Source organism: Nematolebias whitei, chromosome 4, assembly GCF_014905685.2.
Source record: "Nematolebias whitei isolate Nwh7 chromosome 4, NemWhi1, whole genome shotgun sequence".
Classification (NCBI taxonomy): Eukaryota; Metazoa; Chordata; class Actinopteri; order Cyprinodontiformes; family Rivulidae; genus Nematolebias; species Nematolebias whitei.
Window position 1 is genome coordinate 25,711,303 of NC_056501.1, and position 24,360 is coordinate 25,735,662.

At 41.0% G+C, this 24,360-nt stretch overlaps 3 protein-coding genes across 3 annotated transcripts; 1 reads left to right on the forward strand and 2 right to left on the reverse strand.

Annotated features, from left to right (window-relative positions):
- Nucleotides 1-493: 493 nt before the first annotated feature.
- On the reverse strand, nucleotides 494-3,250 carry fut11 (fucosyltransferase 11 (alpha (1,3) fucosyltransferase)). Its single transcript, XM_037675907.1, has 4 exons — nucleotides 2,900-3,250; nucleotides 2,407-2,787; nucleotides 812-1,434; nucleotides 494-657 (listed from the first exon to the last, which is right to left on the reverse strand). Exons 1-4 carry the CDS (start codon nucleotides 3,242-3,244, stop codon nucleotides 507-509), a joined length of 1,500 nt encoding a protein of 499 aa, XP_037531835.1. The 5' UTR covers nucleotides 3,245-3,250; the 3' UTR covers nucleotides 494-506.
- A 3,930-nt stretch (nucleotides 3,251-7,180) lies between these two features.
- On the forward strand, nucleotides 7,181-9,546 carry rab9b (RAB9B, member RAS oncogene family). Its single transcript, XM_037675909.1, has 2 exons — nucleotides 7,181-7,259; nucleotides 8,877-9,546. The coding sequence occupies exon 2, from the start codon at nucleotides 8,938-8,940 to the stop codon at nucleotides 9,544-9,546; it is 609 nt and encodes a 202-aa protein (XP_037531837.1). The 5' UTR covers nucleotides 7,181-7,259; nucleotides 8,877-8,937.
- Nucleotides 9,547-12,761: 3,215 nt separating this feature from the next.
- Nucleotides 12,762-23,638, reverse strand: plp1a (proteolipid protein 1a). Its single transcript, XM_037675910.1, has 7 exons — nucleotides 23,569-23,638; nucleotides 19,349-19,535; nucleotides 19,093-19,249; nucleotides 18,704-18,872; nucleotides 16,089-16,162; nucleotides 15,946-16,011; nucleotides 12,762-13,207 (listed from the first exon to the last, which is right to left on the reverse strand). Exons 1-7 carry the CDS (start codon nucleotides 23,570-23,572, stop codon nucleotides 13,043-13,045), a joined length of 822 nt encoding a protein of 273 aa, XP_037531838.1. The 5' UTR covers nucleotides 23,573-23,638; the 3' UTR covers nucleotides 12,762-13,042.
- Between the last annotated feature and the right edge of the window lie 722 nt (nucleotides 23,639-24,360).

Sequence of the window (24,360 nt, forward strand, 5' to 3'; positions counted from 1 at the left end):
ACTCAGTTGCTTTAAGTGGCTGTTTACATAAATAGGACTGTAGCCAATGGCCATCAGCCACCTGCAGAGGAACTGTAAAAAAAGCTAACGCAGTCCGCTGGCTGCTGTCCTGATGGTCCTCGCACGCAGTTAAGCTGATCTCCTTCAGCGCACAAAATGAGTCTTTGGCTCGGCTCCAGTCCAGAGAAAAGCTGCACAGAACCACACGGTCGGCGTTTAATGCCGACATCTCCAAGCAGAGGAGAGAGAGAACTCTGTTTTGGCAATGAAGTGAGCAGAAAATATTAGCATCTGTCATAATAAAACCTTTTCTAATATTAAACCTTCGAGAAAGACAGAGGGCTCTTGTAATCAGAAAGGATTATAAATAAACTACTCACAAAGGAAGTTCTGGCTCAGGTGCAAAAAACAAAAAACAAAGAGCAATGTCAATTCCTCATTTAAACAGAATATTATGGGACGTAATTCTGGATTAGCTCCATCCGCTGCTTGTTTCATGGCCTGTGTCAGTGTTTTCCTCTGGCTCTGCTCACAGCAATGTTTTGGATGTGCCTCCACAGCAGAGAGGAGTCTGACTCGTTGTGTCTTATCAGTGACTCCAGCCCCTCAGCTTGGTCCAGGCTCTGCCAGTAATCCTGAGGCCATATTTGCAGCCATCTGTGGGCAGACGTGCAAACAGATTAGGCTCACCGCAAATTATCTTTTAATTAAACAATAAAACGCGGCGATTTATTTCCCCGGAGACATTCGTAGTCGCCAAAAGGTGAGGAGGGAGACTGTTACACCTGGAGTAGTGAACGACTGAACTCACCCGTCATCGGTGGGCAGGTCTCGGGCGTCTCCGTACCCCGGGCTGGGCAGTGGGCAGCCCATGTGAGAGTTGCTGGCCATTTTAGGCTGAGGAGGTTGTTTCGTGTTGGGAGATTTTCTGTACGCTCTTTCTGAGGCCAGTCGTGCATTTTCCTGGTCACAAATGTAACATTCAAATCCATTTAAGTAGTTCGGTTTACTCATGTCATTAACTCCCCATTCGCGGGTCTCCAGCGCCTCGAGCAGATGAGTGTTCATGATGCTCCTGGGGTTTTTGAACTTTAAATATTTTGCATATTCATCATCGTTCTCATCCAGACGCCTGAGAAAGTCGGCGAGGGATTTGGGCGAGGGGAATTTATCTGCAGTTATCACAGAGTGGTCGTTGGGCATCCAGTCACCCACCACAGAGGAGCCTCGGTAGACGGGCACGCAGCCCAGGTGGAGGGGCCGCCAAAGCTTCTCTGTCATGTAGTCGGGACAGAGGCCGTTCTCGAACGCCAGGTGGAACTTGTAGCGAGCGACAAAATTCATGAAGCCAGGTTCCTCGCCAGTAGCCGTGGCCGTGTCCTCCAGATGTTCTGGTAGAGGCTTGTTGTTCAAGCATTTCCCATAAGAGTCCACCTACGGAGAAACGATGGATGCGGGAGAAGATGAAGACACGTTTACGACACGTTTGGAATCAGATTCATGATAAAATGAAAGACATGCTCAAATCATTTCTGCTAGTAACACTACATATATATGGTTTTTCCAAACTAACTGCAGAACTGACGCAGAACTAGCTCTTTAATTTGTGTTAGCTCACAGGCAAATGCATTTCCCTTCAAAGTGCATCAGTTAGAACATTTTCAAACACAGCCATCTTGCTTTACAAGCTGTGAACGATGGCAATTCAAACAGCAGCTGCAACCAGCGCAAATTTTGACTTTACCTGCCGCTAAAGAGGTCACCTCAGCTGATATACTTCATTTGACAGCCTGAATAGGCCTGCAAATGTCTTGCAAATATTATTGTGCAACCGTATTATTTTACCAGATGGCTTTTCACAAAAAGCCCAGTAAGCGCTGTAAATATATATATATATATATATATATATATATATATATATATATATAACTGCAAAGTACTACAGCATCTACAAGCAAACAGTCCAATAATAGTGACTTAAAGTGAGTGGAAATGGGAAAGGTGCATTATAAAGTATTCAACTTCAAATAGATTATTATTGGTAGTTTTGAACAATAATAGAAAAGAGGCTAAACAAAACAGATGAAATATAAATCTGATTTTTTTCTCTAAATGACTGAAAAAACACTGAGAACTAAATCCATAATATTAAGGTTCTTCTGTACGGAAGAGGATTAGGGCTACGATGGTAAAAATAATTTGATATTTTTTAAAATTTTACTATTTTATTTAATTCTGAGTTTTTTATTTATTTTTTATACCATGGCCCTAATGATCTTCCATACTTCTGACAGTATATTGTTTCACTCGTCGTTTTCTGCAACATAGTTTCATGTCTTTATAACTAAAAAACATACTCTACATTTAATTCCCAGCAGAATCAGAGCAACATCTAAACCGTTCTACCTTAATATATTTCATGAGTTCCTGGACGTATCTGTCTCTGTCTGACGGCACATCACAGTGGGACTGCATGTAGAGCACAGGAGCCAAACCCTCCCTCCTGAGGCGGTTCTTCTCCTCCAGGGCCACAGCCACAGGCTGCAGCAGGTACTCCAGGGAGGGCAGCCACTGAAGGGTCAGGGGGTAGTCCGACTCCCTGCGAAACGTGGCTGTATAGTTGAAGAGCCTGATTCCCGGTCCATGAGAGAGGATGTAGTTATTCATGGGTGACTCCTCGTGGAAGAGTGACCAGGTCTGGTGATGGAGACGAGGAAGTGGTGCCTCATATGCCCTGAAGTCTGTCCCATAAAAGATGATGGATGCTGTCCTCTTGTACAGCTGGACCTTTTCAAGATCAAAGTCAGGATTAGTAAATTAGCTTGAGTTAATTATTATGCATGTATGCATAAACAGGCTTTATAAAGGGATGTTTAGGAAGGTGAAGCATCTCTGGTACCTTACGGTTACTTGTGACCAGGCACGAGGACGTGGCACAGTCGATGCGTTCAGTGTCTCCAGGAAAATGTGGGAAAAGTCCGGTGCTCCACCAGAGGAGAATGGGCAGCTCCTTGTTGCTGCGGCGGTCGCTGTTACCGGGTCCTCGGTACGAAGCTACGGAAGCAAACTCCATGTCTGACAGAGCACTCTGGGGCTGGAAGGCTCCTCGGCCCACGGCATCCAGGGAGGAGGCGTTCAGGTGCAGCTGTTCGTCCGGGAAAGAGGCGAAAGAGACCCAGACCCAGCACAAAACCGCAAACAGTCCCAGACATAGACAGGGCAGCAGCCTCCTCCTACCTGCCATCTGCTCAAATACAAAGACAAAGAGATTCTTAGTATTTTCTGTGATTCTTGATGCAATATAAACATTTTCATCCGAGTAACTAAACATTAGCTCCGCTAACTTTAACCAAAGGTTTCTGTACGACACCGTTGTCTACAGTCATATTTACGATAAACACACGAAACTGCCTTTTAAAACTCTAAAATATAAGATATCTTCTGCTACTATCTGTAAAACTTGCCTTTAGTGAGCGGCGGTAACGGGATGCTGTCTATCATCAGTATCAACAGACTCTTCTTCTGTTTTCATTTCTGCGTTTCGAGGGAGTCGTCTCAGTGTGGCGCCACCTACAGGCCGGAAACAAAATCACCACCGCAGCACGAAAGCAGCAGTTTTGATTACACTACAAAAATCAAACATTCAATTGTGGAAAAGTAACCGTATCAACAAGTAAAAACGTATTTCTATTTTGTAACAACAAAACAAGTACATAAAAAGTTTGACTGAGTAAATACAAAACCAGTAAACATTTGAGATCCAGGGTTATCAAACGCCATGCACTACAAAAATCCATGGACTTCAGAGCTAGAAATGCATTCCTTGAATCATGAGTGGCCAAATGTTCTCCACAATTTCCCCCCCATGTCTTTCTCATACTGCTTGAGTTTCAGTTGGAAAAAAAGAAGAAGCAGTTCTATGGACTTGAACAAGTAAAAAATTTTATTTTTATTGTTGCCAAACTGGAAATAATCAAAAATTGTGAAGACTTACACACTCGAATACACAAAAAGTACTTTATTCATTTTTTAAAGTCAGTAAATCTTGACAAAACATCGAAGTTGAAGAAAAAGAAAAGCAACTTCATAGCAGAAAGTTTGATTAGTAAAGAAACACAAGTCTCACATGAGCAAATATGTCAAAATAAGAATAAAAACTATAGTCGCTGGAGGTTCAACATTTCAAATGAGCTTTTGCATCGCAACTTTAACCCCCTTCCCTTCAAATGTGTTGAGCTGAGATGGTAGATGGTAGAAGTTACAAATGTGGTTGAGATGTCAAATTTATCTGTGGATTTGTCACAAAGACCCAGAGAAAACTACTTGGAGCCCGAACGCCTATTGTTATGATAAAACGTGTATCTGTGAAGAAAATGTCAGCTGATGAAGTGCTGTGTCCTGCTAGAAAACTTTTATAATTCAGATGTTGTAGTACAGTGCTGATACATTAAACACTTTTTTTTTACTTCATATTTTTAAAAAGGACACAAGAATTGACAGCTGTATGGAATATTAATAATAAAAATTAATAATGGTATTACATACCTCGGATTTTAAAATAAATTCTCCAGCTGTCTATTACTGTGTCCTTTTAAAACATACGAAGTAAAAAACAGGTTTAAGGTTTAAAACAAGTTTAATTAACAGCTGTACATCTGAATTATACAATATATTTCAAAATTTCAAAGGGAAGTAACACTTTCTTTCAAACGTTTAAAGAAATTTTAAATAATTTTAGTAAAATCATTATTAAAACTCTTTAAAGAGTGGCTTCTGTACTGATACTGTAGATATTTCAGGTGTGATCAAACAGAATTGTTTTTATTACGCACAACTAAAAATAACATTATTTAATTAAACATTTTGATTAGACTAATCCTAACAATATTATTCACAAAACACCTTTTGCATCTATTGTTTTTATATTATTTATTTGTTGTTTTTTTTATCTGAAGATTTCAAATTTTAACAGGACCTGACGAGACATTAGAAAGGAGAACTAGGTATGTTTGCATGTTGCCTTAATGTTGGAAAATTAAAATGAAAGTTTTCAGTGTTTTTAAAAAGGTCAAGTCTAATGAAATCTAATTAAAACAACAACAAACTTGTTTATATAGCACATTTAAAAACAGCTGCCATTGATCAAAGTGCTTCATACAAAATAGAACACAAAAAACAAACAAAAAAAAAAAAACGCACAACAAATGTGCCATAAAATAGTGCCATAAAATAAACAAAAATAAAACAATTTAAAAAGATAATACATTAAAATGAGACTATTAACACTATGCGTCAATGCAACAACCCTCTATTTTTTGCTAAAGTGCTTTTTCTCTGGATCTGAACAGCCAGTTGACCATTTTACAGTTTCACATGTGTAAACTCAGGCACCACGGCCCCAAGCAGGTTCCTAACTATTTTCGGTCACATGTCACTGGTTTATGACCGTGATGGCTTGCAGCTGACCAAGAGACATAAACAGGGGGAAAAATTGCATGTCAAACAACGCACAACCATTTAAAGTATGTTGTGTGTGCGTTAATTACCCATAAAATTTGATGTGTATTGAATGCACAATGTGTAAACAACACTCACTTCAAGTGTTGTTTACATGTTGGTTTTGCGTCAGTCACTGGAAAAGTCAGTTTTGTGGCCTCGCTAGCTTTCGGTACGCAACTGACCAAAACACATAAACAAGAAATGAAGGCTACATATGGGACAGATGTGGTTGGCAGGCTGCAGACTGACAAAGTCTTCCGGATGGGAGACAGAATGTTTCTCAGTTAAATAAACTGGTCCAGATGATATGATTTAACCTTTTTTTTTTGTTGTTACCTGGATGTTGAGTAGCTTACAAACCTTTTTCTGAACCATTTTGACCTTGGTTGTCCTCAGGCTGTTTCTGTGAGTAGCAAGTTGTCCATCTGGCGTAAAACATTTGTCTGTTGGACATGAAACATGATGATTGATTGTTTTGGACGGATGTGCCCTGTTTGCATGTGTTAAAAGCTTGCTTCTGAGATTCCACCAGGAGGTTGGCCTGAAACAATGCAATTGCGTGTTTGAATTAATGAAGTATAACAACCCTTTTCTTTCTTCCTCTTCTTTTTGTGATATTTATTTGCAGTTGGGAAACTTCTTTCTTCCTCCAAGTTTCTTTTATGATTTGTTCTTTGTTCGACTCCCTCTAGTGGTCTGGAGCACTTCCGTTTCATGGAGCGAGTTTGCTGGTGTTTTCACAGTTTGCAGTGTTTTTCTGCTGCACGTGTTTTTTGTTGTTGTTTTTTTGTTGTTTGCAGTTACAGTATTTTTTTATGCGTTTGCATTTGTTTTTTGTGTTTGCATTTTTTTGTGTGTTTGCATGTTTTTTGTGTTTGCATTTGATTGTGTTTGCATCTTTTTGTGTTTGCATGTTTTTTGTGTTTGCATTTGATTGTGTTTGCATGTTTTTTGTGTTTGCATTTGATTGTTTGTGTTTGCATGTTTTTGTGTTTGCATGCGTTTTTTTGTGTTTGATTGTTTGTGTTTGCGTGTTTTTGAGTTTGCATCACACGTTTTTTCTGCGCGTTTCGCCATTTGCTGCACGTTTGTTGCATGTTTGCACCTGTCTGCCACCATAACCTATGGGACAGATCTGGTTGGCGGGCCACAGACTGACATAGTCTTCTGGATGGGAGACCAAATGTTTCTCACTTAAAGAAACTGGTCCAGATGGCAGAGTTAACCTTCTTTGCTGTTATTTGGTATGGTATAAAGTTTATTTATTTAAAAAAAGTACAAAACAATTCCATAACAATATAAAAAAAGATACAAAATATTTAAAATGAAAGGCAGCAGAAAGAAGAAAAAATCTTATTATATCTGCCCCTTTTTTCAAACAATTATTTCAATCATAATAATTTTCAAGTAACAGAACAAAATGAACAACTCTTTCTATTTTTTCTAATCTAATTTACCTGGATGATTGAGCTTAAACAGGCAAAATTTGTAAGAAAAATGTGATAATAGTGCGTAAATATCACATTTGTCGTTTTTGCATTGTTTAAGTGAGAAAATATGATGCATAAATACCATCAATGTCATTGGCACTTATGGCTTTCCGTACACCACAGCTTTGCGTTTATGTTGCCTGTGGAAACGTTAACCTGACGGGCTTTAGGACCGCGGGGAGGTCCTGGACGGTGTACGTCACAACACTCAATCTCAGTCAGATGCAGCGGAACAGGGCAGACCTCGCTATAATAATTATTAAAAATAAGGTGGGTGATAATAAGGCATATTTATAACTGATGTATCCAGCTATTTAAAGTCACACCAGCGCGACATCCTCCCCGGTTTAAAATAGCTTCTTTAAATCGGTTTGAAGTGGCTCGTGCTGCGCGAGGCCAACGGTTAGCCTGACCAAGAGAGGAATGTCAACAAGAGGACCCGCTACAAAGACCGTCTGTGTGGAGGGGGACAGCTCCTTCTAAAGACGCGTCTCCATTTCTCCCCCCGTTAATTACATCTCTATTACACTTTCTGAGCGGGGTTCCAGAAACCTTCGAGCACACACAGTTCATTGCTGGTGCATGTTTGTGGGTGCAGCTGTCAGTCAGTCAGCTGTTCTCGCTTCTGTTGTGGTAAAGGATGTCTGCTGGTGTTTAAGCTGCTGGTTTAACTCATCTCTCCAAGGAGAGGTGAAATCACCTGCTCACTTAGATCTATGTGTATGTTGGCATACATTTAGTAAAATATTAGTCTGCACTCAGCCTGAGACCTTCAGGGACAGCTCGGTCTTTCACCTCCTGTCCCGTTAGTGAAACCAGTCAAACCATTACATATTCAGGATGTCACTGGGCTTTCACTACTTGGAAAGTTTCATTTCAGTTTAATACAGGTGCTGGTTATGTTTCTTTTACTCTAAATATGTACATAAAACTACTAAACATGCCCACAGAGGTTGAGGGTTCTAATGTTTTCTGTAAAGTCATCTTATTGTTCAAGACTCATTTGAACTGTCCCACCTTCATAAGCACTAAAACATCTTTATTACTGTTTTAAAAAGTCATCCTGTATTTTATAACAGTGCTTTAAAATGAAACACGATCGTTGTTTAGTTAAAACGTGTTGTTCGATTGAGAACATTGTGGTAGGATTTTTTTGTTGTCAGTGTACATAAATACAGCTTTTTTGGTACATGTTGGATTATTCTTTCATCCAGAGTTTCTCTCCTGGCTTCATGAATCCTGGTTTGCTCTTGAATCCTGCACACCCAAGCTTCCACAGACTTCAGTAATGTTTCATAGTTTTATAACTTGTAATCTTGCCTACGTTAAACACTGTGGAAACAGAAATGAATGAAGTTTTTGCCCAACAACTGTTTGAGGCCTTTTAGGTTTGATGTAAGGGAGTGACAGACAAGTGTGTGGTTACCATGGTGACCATAAGGAGCCCATGGCTGCAGCTTCATTATTTGTTTTGATCTTTTGGTTCTGTTTGGTGTAGATATGGCAGCCGACTTGGGACCAAAAAGTCACAGTTCAACTCCCCGCCATACCCACATGTCGTGGTGTCCTTGAGCAAGACGCCTAACCCCTACTAGCTTCCCGGGCGCTTACATAGCTGCTCCACCTGGGTGTATCTCACATGTGATGGGTTAAATGCAGAGAACTAATTTCTCCATTGTATGGGAACATACAATGATGACGACACATAACACTTTATACTTTATACTTCCTAATCATGTTATATATGAAAATGTAGGCTTTTCTTTAAGTTCAGATCAATACAAAACTGATGTTGGAATTTTGGACATTATCTTTCGATTTGTCTTCAGAAATCTTCTAAGTAGTATATTTTTCTTCTTTTTCTCTTTCCTGGTTGGGTCGACACAGATCTTCCGCCTGGTGCAGAGGCCTGGTGCCCACCTGAACTGGGTGGGGGGAGGGAATCGCCATGAGTGGGAATAACACGCTTCTGAAAGTGATTCTCCTGGGAGACGGTGGAGTGGGCAAGTCCTCCTTGATGAACCGCTACGTCACGGACCGCTTCGACTCGCAGTCGTTTCACACCATCGGCGTGGAGTTCCTGAACCGGGACATAGAAGTGGACGGGCGCCGAGTCACCCTTCAGATCTGGGACACGGCGGGTCAGGAGCGCTTCAAGTCGCTACGCACCCCCTTCTACCGAGGCGCGGACTGCTGCCTGCTCACGTTCGCCGTGAACGACGTGCAGAGCTTCCAAAACCTCGGCTGCTGGAAGAAGGAGTTCCTGTACTACTCGGATGTGAAGAACCAGGAGCGGTTCCCTTTTGTGGTGCTGGGCAACAAAGTGGACGTGGAGCAGAGGGAGGTGGGGGAGGACGAGGCGCGGGCCTGGTGCGAAGAGAACGGCTGCTGTCCTTACTTTGAAACCAGCGCTAAAGATGACACGAATGTCACGGCTGCGTTTGAGGCGGCTGTCAGGGAGGTTCTGGCTGCCGAGGACCAGATCGGTCACACGCTATTGACCAGTACCATTGATCTCCATGGCAACCGGAAAGCACCTCGTTCGTCCTGCTGCTGAATGTGCAGTTTTAAATACCTCTTGTCCTAAAGTTTCTGACTAAAACTCACCAGTGTTGGTCCTGATAGCAGGTGTACTGCAGGTTTAAGGTACTTCGTATCAAAAATAAATACAATGGGTGGTCTACAGCTGCTCGAAGGAGGGTGGTGGTATCCAGGTTTTTTAGCTGATGGGTCAATTCTTGAATGATTGCTCTTATGATGGTATGACGCACTCATTGTGTGCGCTCTTTCAATGGCATTGCACACAAGGTTTTAACTCGGCTTCTCCTGTCTCAGCTAACACAGAGGCTGTATCAGGTGTTGCAGTTAAACAGTTCCCTCACGTCATGAATTAATAATATGGAACGAAGACCAGTCCTCTCTAGCAGAACACTCATCAACCTCACATAGTAATTTACTGCTTCTGGAACAGCTCTACTTTCTGACCACGAGTTGACCTGCATTTCCTGAAGTTTGAGAAGGATCACTTCCACTCTTTGGTTTTAATCAACTGTTGGGACACTGAAAGTACTTCTTGGAATAAAAGTTCGTGAATGACAGTGCCCCCACGCTGGGGAGATCCATTCAGCAGTGCCATTGAATTTGAGGTACATTGAATTTTGAAGATCGTGATCTTGAAAAAAGAATAGCTCGTTTAAAAACAAAACAAAAGGGAACTAATGCGACTTTGAGCTTTGAGTACAACCTAATGTAGTACTCCAAATCATTCATATCTTTTTATCCGTGTATACTTTTCTTTTGCAGCAGCATTGTGTTGTGGCTGGTTGAATGACTTATATTTTTTTGTATTTTTTTAATGGGATTATCTAACAAGAAAAGTATCCGTTCTCATACAAAGTTCAAAGTAGTGTTGCCTCTGGTACTGTTGATAGTTTTCTTTGTGAAACATTTCTTTCATCCTACAAATGTTTCACCTTTTTTTCTAGTTTTGTTCAGTAGTTGAGCTCAGTGTTTTGATCCGACATAGTTTAAATCACCCCTCCTCGCCCCCCGCCCCTCACGATGAACAGAAGAGCTTTTAATTCTAAATGACGTCCTTGTAATGCTGCGTCTGCCTTGTTGATTGCATAGTTGGCCTTAACATTCCAGTCTTTTAGCTTTGCCTTGCCCAAGGGTCTCTTGTGCACTACACTACTGATAAATGGCACGCGCCTCGTGCTGTCACTGCGGCTATTAAAGGTCTTAGCTAAATGTGAAATAGCTTGAACACCATCATTATTTTGCGTATAGATTTTACATCACATCAACTCGTGGATACCATTGATAGTATTTTGTGAAGCATGCCGAGTATTCGAACACGTTTACCTCTGCTTTTCACCGGAGTTGTATTTTTTTGTCACTGTATTTACACACCCGTTGACTGGCCATAGGTACTTTTGACTTCCTGGGTTTTACTGCTGGTGGCCGCATGCAGTGTTTATGAAAAGTCTTCACCATCTTGGATGTTTTATGCTTTTATTGCCGTCATAAATCACTCGTCAGTAAAATTTGGCCTTCTTTACAACCCCACCCCCAGAAATCCCTTCAGTGTCAACGTGAAATCAAATTTCTACAGATCATTGATAACTAAAATATGTGATGTGAAATAAGTGACTGCATACTGCACAAGTCATCTGTAACGGTGATGACCGCAGAGAAACCACAAAACATCCAAGGGAGTGAATACTTCTTGTAAGCACCGCAGCCTTAGTTTTTCCGCGTAGCTGTACGTAATGTTACACTTGAAGCTAAAAATCTTTGTAATCAGTGTTTGAATTTACCATCATGGCAATATTTATTTATCTGTTACAGGTTTTCCATCAACCGGGTTTATGTTACGAGTCTGTTAATGTTTTCATTTGATGAACACAAGGCTGACGGTCATTACGGCCCCTTGACCTCATCCATTTTTTATGATGGTGACGTTTTTGTTCATCACCCTGAAATGACAGCGTTTGCCTTGATAATTATTTTTGAAAAGATAAAAATCACCAACTATGAATGTTACAAGATCTTGATGAAAGTGAACCAAACCCAGTCGGGTACCAGTGATGGGACTGGTGGCTGTTTTCTGGCATTTGATTCAACTCACCAAAGAGTTGGAGCTCAGAGCTGTTCGACCCGTCACTATCCGGTACTGTTACTTTATTACAAACTAGATTGCAACAAGGCACACCTTTGACAGGAACTTCACTGTGATATCAGGGCATTAAAACAATAGCTGAAAGCAGAAATGAGGGCTATTTTATCAGTCTGGATTTATCAAATCACTTGTTTTTTTTCCCTTTCTTTTCTTACTCTTCCGTTTGTTTTATCCAATATCTTCACTTTTGTTAAACTTACCAGGGATTCCTGTCATTATTATTTTTGGTACGTTGCTCCATGTTTTGCCGTATTTACGAATGTAAAACTAAGTTCTGCAGGCTGTCCATAATAATGGCTTACATAAATTGCAAAAAAAAAAAAAAGTAAAAATAGGACTGGTAGTGCTAAACCCACGAGTACTGAAGCTGTGTGAATCAGACTGTCCATGTTGATAATGCACTGATCTGATTATGTTCAACTTTCCTTACTCTTCTTGTTGCACTACTGATGGTGAGACTACAAAGAGCACTTTGCTTCAAATAAAATGTGCAAATCCTACCAAATGGAGACCGTCTTGACTTTGATCTTTTGTGCTGATTAAAATATGTTTAGGATTTTAGGTTGAAAAACACAATTTTTACCATTTAAAACTAAATTTAAGTCTCTGGTTAACTATATATATATATATATATATATATATACACACATACACACAACTTATCTTATTTTTGGTCTTGTCTTTAAAAATAAAGGCCAAACATTCTTTGAAGGAATGGCGCCTGAAGTTTTTAAAATAAGCTCTTGAGACAAAAATACAATTATGCACAGGCTCATATGAGACATCCTCATTGTGACCAACTTTCAGCTATATTTGTGTTGGCTAATGATTTCACTGCAGCAGCCATCTTAAATCAGGATGGCTCGAAAAGTTAAATCAGTTGTAAAAGGTACATCCAATGACTGGTCCAGTTGGTACAGAGTCCTGATAAACCGTTACCCTTCATTCAAAAGGAGGTCAAACATGCACCATTATTTTTATTTTCTCTTAATAATAATAATTAAAAAAAGAAAGACAAAGCATGCACTGCATACTGTGAAATCAGATATGGACATTTAAAAAAAACAAAAAAAAGACCCCCAACCCCTCGCCAAAATTATGTATATTTTTAAGTCCAAGTCAAATCCCCTAAAACACTTAAGATATAAGCTCAAAATATTCAGCCCAGATTCAAGAAAAGCAAATTCAACAGAATTTGTGCTAATTTACAACTTAAGCTGCAATCTACTCTTAATATTTTCATGAAAAGAAGATATGAAGGGATTCAATTCAACTCTGCCGAGTGCCACAGTTGAACTGGAACGCTTCACGAAAGCATACGTTTGCTGAAAAACTAAATAAGGAAAGCCCCTGCAGTGATAGCTGTGCACTGTCAGGAGATGCTCAATGTGTTTGTAGCATACGGAGAGCACAGTGTCCCTCCTCTGTCCCTCTGCGTCCTCCTGTACAGGTCAAAGCTTCTCCTCTCCTCTTTCACCTTGTGCCTCAGCATCTTCAGGTACACCTGGTACACAGCCAAGTGAAGGCAACAGTGCACCTGTGGACAGGGAGAGAGCGTGTGGCAGGGAGCCAGGGAATGAGAAACAGTAACTGGGCTTTTATACACAGTTGAAACATGCTTACTTTCATAAGACATTGAACGGCAAACAATTCAAAGCATTCATTTTATTCACATATACTATAATTCTAACATACAGCAACAAACATCTACCAGCCACTTTATAATTCCACCCACTGAAATAGAAATGCACTAGAATAACCAGTCTCTAGGTGAGATTAGTGGCGGCCATATTGCTAGGTGCTATAACCATCACTAATGTGTACATCTCAAAGTCACACAGTTAGCAGCTTGTGCATGCTGCAGTTGCCTTATTTCTCTTAAAACATACATTAAAAACATATTCTGACACCACCGCCCCACCATGTCCAACAGTTCCCTTGAAGCCCGGTCAAGCATTAGAAGCGTCCACCCAGCAGGATACCTCTAATATGATTAAAATTTCTAAGTGCTGTAATCATTCTAGTCAGACAATACATAACTAATCTTTAAGCAATTAAGTACTTCTCATGTCTACCTCTAACCCGTTACCAGTGTCAGAAGTTAATTGCACTTAAAACTAATAGCTTAAACTTTTCTAGTCTTTTTCCCCTTCTTCCTTCATAATTATTTCTGGATATAATAATAATAATAAATAATAATAATATTTAAAAAGCACCTTTCAGGACACCCAAGGACACTTTCCATTATCTCACTTAATCTCACTTTCCTATTATTTAATCCTTATGGCACCTACCAAGATGGCGGAGCAACTCTTTCAGTTTTGAGACATGGATGAGTTCTTGTCTAACTTGGCGTGTAAATTTAACTTATAATTAGGTAAAAAAAAAAATTAATCTATGGATACAAAATATGTTGTTGCTAGAATTTATGGTACATTTTCAATTAGCTGGCATATGCCCATCTTGAGTGCTCTGCTTTACAATAAATAAAAGCAGTCAAGTAGAGAGCTGCAGCCTCTGGCATAGTAATAATCAGCCCAAAAGAAAAAAGGAACATGCTATGATTTTTGGAATCCAAACTTTAAAGAATATAACAATCATTGGCAAAATATGGAGCTTCTTTGCCGAGTTAATCCCCCCCCTATAGTTATACAATTAGAAAGATTTAATAATTGCCTCAAATGGCACCTACCAAGATGGCGGCACAAATCCTCATCTCCTTAGCACCGACAGCACTGCAGTCGACCATTCCAGTGTATTCATATTTTTGTGAATTAAACATTCAACTAAACAGGGATTCATCACTCATGTGTTATTATTACAGCCTTTCAAAAGCAAAAGGTATTAGTAAAATTACCTATACGCAAACGTTGTTATACAATAACTACAACAAAATTCCTAAAGAATTTAAAGTCAAACCATTTTTTTTAATCCATAAAAGTACCTCAGTCATACGTTGTCTGACATCATAAAGTTACTTCATAAATTAGCACTGGATTCCATCTTACACTTTTCAGACCTCACTAGATCTAAATATGTTCCCTTCTGTCAGTAACAAACTGCTGAAAATCTAAAATTCATTCAGTTTCTGCGCTCACTCAGCCGCTTTTATTATTTGAGAGGAGGCCGGGGGCTCACACGGCAGCGTATAAATGGGATGTGGCCTCGGAGGAGCTGTGTTGAAGCATCTCAGAGCTCTGACGCTCCCTTTGTTCTGCTTTGACTTGTAATTTAACCCTTTGGCAGAGGCTCATGGCGCAGGTGGCCCAGGGAACTGGCTCCTCATTGGCTAACTTTTCAAAACAAGTACGACTGCATTGTTGGCGTTTTTCTCTCCAAAGCGTGAGAAAAGTCCCGAGGTCAGCGTGGGCCTGCATATGTATGCTTGTCTGCCTCCGTGGCAACCAGATGTGATGAGTGATACCCATAGAAACCTCCAAGTCTCTTCTCTGCACAGCAGCTGTTTTCTGATTGCACATGTATATTACTTATTTGGGTTATTAATTTAAGCAGGAGGCGAAAATAAAAATCAGTAAGCAGCAACCACAGAAGTTCAAACAGTTGGGAGATTTGACAAGAAATATAATGCTCATCTGTTGGTACAGCCATTACACCCAATAAAACAGAGGAAATTACAAATTTACAAAAAGTAAAAATATAAAACTTTTTTTTTTTTTAATATATAAAAGTTCATGACCACAGGTGATTTTGTGCAGTTGAAATGAAAACAGGACAGATGTGATGCCATCCCTTCAGATCCCCTCGTTGATGGTGAAGTGGTGACAGAGAAGACAGGAAGCCGGGTGCCTAACACCTCGCACCTATGCCCTTTCTCCCAAGATACCGCAGAACCGCAAAGTTATAGGTGGTGGACACAGTATAGGTCAGCTACGAAAAGACAAAAAAGAAGAAACAGGAGGAATCAGGGAAAGGAAATGAGGAAATTAAAGACCAACAGCATCCCGTCCCTCGACAAACGGCAAAAGGAAATTGTGCTGATGGCTTTAATGCGATGCCATCCTTCTGTAATGAAGCATGCAAGTATAATGGGTGCACCATTTGCCTGCGTGGCTGGAGCACCAGCAGACGTTACAGCATTTTCATGATGCTTGTGTCAGCTGACAAAGAGGAACAGAGAGCAACAGTACAAGAGTCTTCAGTCATGGAGGCCTGAGATGCCTCGCTACCCACACTTTGAGCGTCACTTAGTCACATGAGCTACAACGTTTCTTTATTGTTCCCAAAACTGGCCCTGGCCTTTGTACGAGTACTCACCAGAGCCAAGAGCGTGATGCCCGCACCGGCGAAGGCAGCGATGTACAGATCAAAGGTTATCCGATACTGAAAGGAGAGGTTTTTTTTTTTACTGGTGTTGCTGTAATTTCATTGAAATGTGACAGCAGAGCTGAAGATCTTACCTCTCTGGTTTTGCAAACATTGGACAAGGTCATACCACAAGCTTTTCCTGGAACAGCATTCCATGGCAAGAGTCCTGAGGGAGAAAAACAAAAAAAAAAACTACTTCTTTGATTCAGTTCAAACCTAATGATACCGATCGTTCTTAATGTCCATTAAACACATATGAAGTTAGACAAGGATGCATTTTAAATTTCAGGTTTCATTTGCTTTGTAGTATGAACATATGCTGATATATATTCATAAATTAAACGGATTCTTTCATTTTTCTGGACTGTATAATGACGTGCATCTGAATTTAATAAAATGTGGACGGAAACGTTAATTCTCTTTGACTCGCCAACGACAGTGGGTCATTTATTAACAGAATCAAGTTTAACACATCACACATTTACATTAATTGGCAAAAATTGAAAATAACGACAGCTTATTAATCAGTTTTACAGGAAGTAAACAATACGGCGATTGTTTTCTCACTTCCAGCAGTACAACAGACCTTAACCACACGGCGGTGGTTGAAAAACTTTGCTTCAGACATTTCTAAAAATATCTGGATTAATTTCTTAGCAGATAGAAGAGTTTAAAGATTGAAGTTTAGAGGGAGGGAGATGGTGTGTGTGTGAGTGAAAAGTGTTGGACAGAACGACACCCTCCATTCGACCCAGCTTTCCTCGGTACGCTCGGTAGTCAACTCGACTCATTACCTCTCTGACGATGAATCAGTGAAAGCGGAGCTCCGGTTACGCTACCGGTCCAGCGTCTCCGTAGGATGGCAGAGAACTGTCCGGAGTGGTGGCGGGACTTCATCAACAACAGTTCAGCTCACGGTGGACTCACATGAGTGGAGTCCTTCAGAAGTTCCACTCAGAGGTGGAAGATGTCATAATCCCAAAAGACTCGGAAGAGCTTTGAATCATGGCTGGACTTCTGTTCTCCCAAACGACTGGAGCTGCAAAAACTCTCCACCCGACTCCAACTAAACTGAACTAGGAAGTACCGACATTTTAAAGAGCTCTATTTCCGGTTCATTTGGGAGTTTCTGATTGGTCGATGGACCAAAACAGAGGTGTGTTTTGTGATGTAAGGTGTTATGAAAAGTCAAGGAAAAAGATTAAGATTGTTTAAGAACAGACAAAAGATATTATGAAGAACTTCAGACTTCGTGGAGTCAATTCTCTAGTATCTTGCTGTAAAAGTTAAACATGACATTTCTTTTTCAGTAAACTTGCAGTTGACCGAAACTTGAACTTTGACCAACTTACACACTTGCTCATTGAAGACAGAAAATCAGACAATGCATCATTAACATGATTTCTTCTTTGAATGAGGATTAAAAATCGTTATTACTGTTTCACAGTTGATTTAAAAATGAGTAGTTCACTTCAACATTTAAACATTGTTTGAACTAACACAATTTGATTATCGAACATTTGTAAAATAGTAATGATAATTGAAAGTAGTGTTCTTCCACTTGATTTCACTTTGAAAAAAAGTCTCAGGATGGGTCAACCTGTATTTCTGGATTCAAATCAATGGAATGACAGTTTCTGTCCCATATGGTCCTTAAGGTCAGGACTTGACCTTCAGGCCTAGTTCACTACAGCTTTCATCTTTGAACACGTCAGAGCAACATGAAATATAAAGTTTGATCTTGACAAACTCATCTGACTTGGTGTTTGTTTACAGTTTACATCCCGAAGCCAGTATGCAAGTGACATATTCCTCAGTGCAGCATTGTTCATTCAACCTTTATTTATACAGGTTAACTGTGTTCCATTTAGTTGTTTTTAAGCTTCTTTTTATGGTTTTATGAAAATAGATGTGCTGGTTTTTGGTTCTGTTGGAACATTGTTTCAACAGCTATTAAACGATTAGCTATAAGATTTAGCATACATGGATAACGGTCTACAAATCAAAACATTTGTTTTTAGTGCAATTATGGAATAAATTCCTATGAAATGCTTCACACATTCCTGGTTTCCACTCATTACCGTAATTTCCAGATTATAAGCCGCTACACCCCCCCCCACACACACACACACACTCTGGTTTCCTCCCACAGACCAAAAACATGCATGTTAGGCTGATTGGTAACTCTAAATTGTCCCTAGGTGTGAGTGAGAGAGTGAATGGTTGTCTAGTTTGTCTCTATGTGGCCCTGTGATGGACTTGCGACCCGTCCAGGGTGTACCCCGCCCCTCGCACAGTGATTGCTGGACATGGGCACCGGCGACCCCCGTGACCCAAAATGGAATAAGCGGGTAAAGATAATGGATGGACAACTAAATATCTCATGTTACAACGTGGACACGTGACTTTTAGTCAAGTGCAGCCTATATACTGTATGCCGTCCATACAGGTCTGAGGTCGTCCAAAAAGCTATCTACAACAGGTAAGATGCTAATCATTTGTAATCTTTCCACTGAACAAGGCTTCAAATGATATGAACTCTCACACTAAGGCCGTTTTGTCATGTCCAACAGTAACGGCCTAAAACAAATTTAAGCCAGTGGTTATACAGGCCTGGATCAGTGACTTCATTGTTTTATACGAGTTGTTAACAGGAGGTTAAGTCTTGTGGCTCTTTTATTTGCATGTCCGTTAGTGGAGATGTTACCGTATTGTCTTGCATCAACACAGAGCTGGTTGATACTTGCTGGGGTCTCGGTCAGAACATTAATGGTGTGGCAAGTTGCATCCATGTTGTAGAAGAAGTAGACTGGCAAGGCCGAGAAAGCAAACACCAGCAGCCACAGCACAGCAAGTACATACGTCACCACTATGAACTGCACAAAAACAAGGAGGGAGAACCATTAAAATTAAATAAAATGCACACAAACCAAGAATATGCAGTAGTTTAACCTAATGGCAGTGTTTACCCATTATTTCTCCGCTTAAACCCACACTGCATGGTTCTATTTGCAGTGAACCAGAGAGAAATGTGTGTTTTAAGCCCACCTAACCTTCCCCAGATCCCTATAATATTGCCACTCTGGGCTTTCTTACTGAGGAGCTGAGGCAGCGGCCACACATGGTGCTCCTGAACTCTCCAAAGGTTTGCTTGGCTGCGCTTGTGGTATAGAAGCCCTCAGCCAGCAGTACAATGCAGTAGAGGAAGAAAAAGGAGGCCAAACCATAGATGACATACTGGAAATATTGAATACTGAGAGAGACAAAAAAAAAAAAAAAGGATTCTTAACCTCAAAACTGCGCATTAGGAGGTTTAATCTGCAAATAACAGGAAGATCATTTTCTAACTTACATGTAGGCCAAGGTGATGTAGTCCTGAAGGTTACGGGCAAAGTACGTCTCAATGAGTCTTTCGGTTTCTGTGAGCGCCTGGTGCCCGCAGCCGCAGAACAGGGCAATGCCAGAGAAGCAGAGCAATGTGGCAATGAGGGAGCAATACGGCACCCCACCCAAACAGCGCATACAGCAATCATAGCAACCTGTTTGGTAGAAAGAGAGCATCAAGTAGTCAGGGCATGCATTTAATCAACACTGCATGACAAACAGAAAAAAGCAGAGCAATACACAACAAAATTGTCAGAGAAAATTAGTTGTTTGAAAGGCTATAAAAAATTATCAGTTTCAATATCTTTTCATAATATCATGAGTTCATTTCCCCCCCTTTCAAGTGAATTTCACTGAATGCTGTTGAAGATATCACAGAACTGAATCAATGTAAATTTAACATTTTCATGTTGCTTGACACTTGCAAGAAATAGATAGGTGATAGATAGCTTCTCGAATGATTTGACAAATACGCCAACAACTATGGTGATCAGAACACAGCAAAGGTAAAAGAGGATTACTGCTGTCCAAACATAACTACAATCACCAAAACTTCATAGCGATGTAGTCTGTTTAGCTTTAGACTTATTTCAAATGAGGCTAACATGTAAAAATAAAAAAGGTTGAATGAATTTACACAAAAAGGTATGGTTATTTACAAGAGTAAATAGCGCCAGCAGTAGCAAAATGAGACACTTTGGGGCATTCAAGGGTCACAACAGGCAGCCGTTTTGTAATACTTACGCTGACTTACCAGCGTAATACTAACCACAACGGACCGGTAAAGAGTCCGCAATACTGCAGATGCTACACCAATCCATCTGTCAACCTTACGCTCCATTCTTCCCTCACTTGTGAACAAAACCCTGAGATACTTGAACTCCTCCACTTGAGGCAGAACCTCACCCTCGACCTGAAGAGAGCAATCCACCCTTTTCCGGTTGAGGACCATGGCCTCAGATTTGGAGGTGCTCATTCTCATCCCAGCTGCTTCACACTCTGCTGCGAACTTCTCCAGTGAGAGCTGAAGGTCACGGCACGATGACGCCAATAGGACCACATCATCTGCAAAGAGCAGAGATGGAATCCCGAGGCCACCGAACTGGAAACCCTCCGCCCCATGGCTTCATCACGACATTCTGTCCATAAAAGTTATGAACAGAATCGGGGACAACGGGCAGCCCTGGCGGAGTCCAACTCCCACCCTGAAGGGGTCCGATTTATTATCGGCAATGCAAACCAAACTCTCACACCGTTTGTATAGGGACCGAACAGCCCATAGCAATGGGCCCCCAATCCCATACTCACGGAGCACCCCCCACAGTGTATCCCGAGGAACACAGTCGAATGCCTTCTCTAAATCCACAAAACACATGTAGACTGGATGGGTGAACTCCCATGAGCCCTCAAGGGTCCTATTGAGGGCAAAGAGCTGATCCAATTTTCCATGGTCAGGACGGAACCCACATTGTACCTCCTGGATCTGCGGTTCGGTCAATGATCGGACTCACTTCTCCAGTATCCCTGAATAGACCTTACCAGGGAGAGTGATGCCCCTATAAATGGAGCACACTCTTCGGTCTCCATTTTTGAAGAGGAGAACCACCTGCCAATCCAGTAGCACTGCCCCCGATGTCCATGTGACGTGGCAAAGGCGTGTCAACCAAGACAGCTCCACAACATCCAGATCCTTAAGGAAATCAGGGTGAATCTCATCCATCCCTAGAGCCCTGCCGCCTCGGAGCTTTTTAACTACTTCTGCGACCTCAACTACAGTTATGGATGGATCAACCCCAAAGTCCCCCGACTCAGCTTCCTCCATGGAAGACATGCTGGTGGGATTGAGAAGGTCTGAGATGTATTCCTTCCACCTCCCGACAAAATCACTTGAGGTCAACAGCACTCGAGAGTCTCTTTTGTAAATCCTCTTAGCATTTTAGGCAAATAACTGTAAAGCAAATATAATGGCAGTGTAAAATTTATTTAATAATAAAAAAAAGAATGCACAGAATAAAAAGTTTTAAAGGGTTAACGTTGTTTTAGCAATCCATTTCATCCGTTTGAACCAGATGATTGTTCCTCTCAGATGCAAACTTTTTCTCCAAACTGAGGCCCTTCAAGAAGGCATCTACAACAGGTAAGATATTTATAACTTTTACACAGAAACCTACATCTGAACAACTCCGTTTAAAAACCTCTTGAAGAAAATGTGCTCAAATCGGACTGCAGCTGTATGCTCTCTTGGCCAAGCAGAGCGCAACAACCACATCTAGTCATGCGCTGCTTGAACGGGTGCCAAAGGTCAAAGGCACGGCAATGTCCTCCACCTCACACCCTGACTCCATTCACCACCCAGCATGGAGTGTGAGAAAAGCAGGATGAGGGACACAGTGAGCCAGAGGGCACGAAAAAAAAAAAAAAAAAAAAGAGGCTACTTTTGTGGCCGAGAGACAACAGTCTTTGTCCTGTAGCATTGTGGGGGGGCACAAGGGCCACCAGTGTCAAGCAAACAAAGAGCAGAGGCACCTCTTAGCTTGAGAGACACACACACATGCAGACTTCCTTCTGAGGGCAGAAACAAGGAAAATGATAGTGGGGGAGCTGCCAGTGCTGGAAGAGGATGGAAATGTGAACAAACAATGCAACTGTGTACATGTGCATCATCACACAGTCTGCATGCAGGCGTACACACAGACTGACAATGGGAGCTGACAGACTGTGGTTGGTACCATTACAGTAAACACAGATGGCTGCAGGGGCAAATACAAAGAGCTTTTTAATTGAAAACATTTACATGACGTTTTGTTGCTAGTCTGGACGAGAATTAAACTGTGATCTCTATCAATCAGATAGCACCGTTTATTTTATTATCGCCTGTCGCCAAAAGTTAACAATTATGGTTTAGCCCGTGTCTGTCAGCAAAACTTCTCAAGAACCACTGGACAATATTTAATAAGGCAGGAAGTAATGATTGGATGCAACTTTTGGAGTCTGCCCAAGTCAAGATGGCCTCCACAACCAACTGACCACGTCACAAAACTCCCCAGAACTCAGTTTTACAGATTTTGATCTAAAATATGGTGCGAGCTGAGACCGATTCCTAATTCTTATACTGGGCGTCATTATTGCGCAACATTTGGTTAATATTTTGCCATGAGACTGTTTAGTCGTTTGTTAGAAAAATATCTAATGGACCACTGGATGGATTTTATTAAAATTCTTAAAGTTTTTTTTTTTTTTTTCCCCATTTACCTTTATTTATCCAGGTAGTCTCATTGAGCCACAAGAACTCATTTTCAAGAGAGACCTGTTTAGGGAGCAGATGGTGGGGCCTTGCTCAGGGACCCAGGGTGGGGCGAATGAGGGTGGAGGCAGGTGTGGGTGTTCCACCTTTTCCACCCACATTTTGATGTTGACGGTATCGGGAGATGAACTTTCGACTTTCCGATCACAGGCCCGTCTTCTAACCTCTTGTGCCACAACTCCCCTAAAAGTAATCATTAGATGTAATCATTAGATGTACATTCATAAACATTTAGAGTCAATCTCAGTCCAGATGGCTGTAATAGCTCAACATTAGCCAACAACACAAGTGACAACAGTCACTTTTACAGTTATTGAGCTAAAATTCGATTTGGTAGTAGCCGAGAGTCATTCACAACTGAGATCTGAGCTTAGATGATTTTAGTACAAAATGAAAGGCGGCGGGCGATATATGCAGTTTTCCCACCAAAGAATGGTAGGTCTTTAACATTTTTAATTATTTTGTAGCAAATGCATTTTCAAAGCAGAATAAATGCACAGACCAGCGGATTCTTCTGTTCAGTCCGCGTGCCTTCATGCGCACCTCTTATCAATTAACCAATTAAGACCAGCAGGACTGTCTGAACTTCCACAGGTTCCCGAATAATGATAATAATATTTGTAATATTTTAAAAAAACATCCTGATCTGTGCATGCAATGCAAAGCTGGGACCAAGTTTGCCTCTGTAAAATAAAAAAGGAAAGAAAGAAAGATTGCAACCGAAAGCAAAAACGACAAGGCTCCTCTGAACGTCTGTCCTGCTCAAGCATGAAATAAATCTCCAGATATTAACAAAATAACTCCTGACGACCTCTCACAGCCACACTTGTACATCCAAAAACTTTGATCTGATCAAAATGAGCATAAGCGGAGAAGTTTCTTACCCATGTCTGGAATGATGCGTTCAGGACCTGTTGATTACGCCGCAGCTGCTTTGTTGATCATATGCTTCTCACTTGCCTTCTGCTCCCCCCAGTATATATCAATCCCAACTTCTGCCCCCCCCCCCCCCCCCCCCCATGAGCACCCCCCACCCCAACAATGGACGGACCCACTGATGACTGCGAGCGCCATCTTAAAGAAACAACGTCGCTTTTCAATGAACTTCAGGGCGGGGGATAATGACGAGGTCACACTAAGTGAGTTCATTGTTCATGCTGGTTTGCATGGAGACAGCAACGTGCATCTTCTTATGCAAATAATCATGGGGGCAGATTTTTTTTCTTCTTCTTTTCTCCATTTTCTTCCCCCTGTGGGAGAGATGAATTCCCTTGAGAAATGACCACCTCAAACTTTAGAAACCACTCTCAGAGGCTTTGTTGTTATGTGGCAAAGTCTGCAAGTGAGACCAATCAAGCAGAAATGAATGGGTTCCCCCAGGGATTAGGATTAGAAGATATAACTTTTTATTGAGCATGACAAAATCATCAAATCTCGTTTTCATGTGTATAAAAAAAACCCCCACAATGTTCGTTTAAAAAAAAAAAGACATTTAAAAAACATTTTAAAGAAACTGAAGAAGGTCAACTTGATAACCTGAGTAAAATGCCTATATTTTGATATATGAATTGTCTAAGAAATATTAAAGCTGCCACCAGTGGGTCATTGATCACCCACGTCTCCCACTCCTTGACAGTGCTTAAATGTGGCAGACAGAAACACAAACTGAAAAGTAA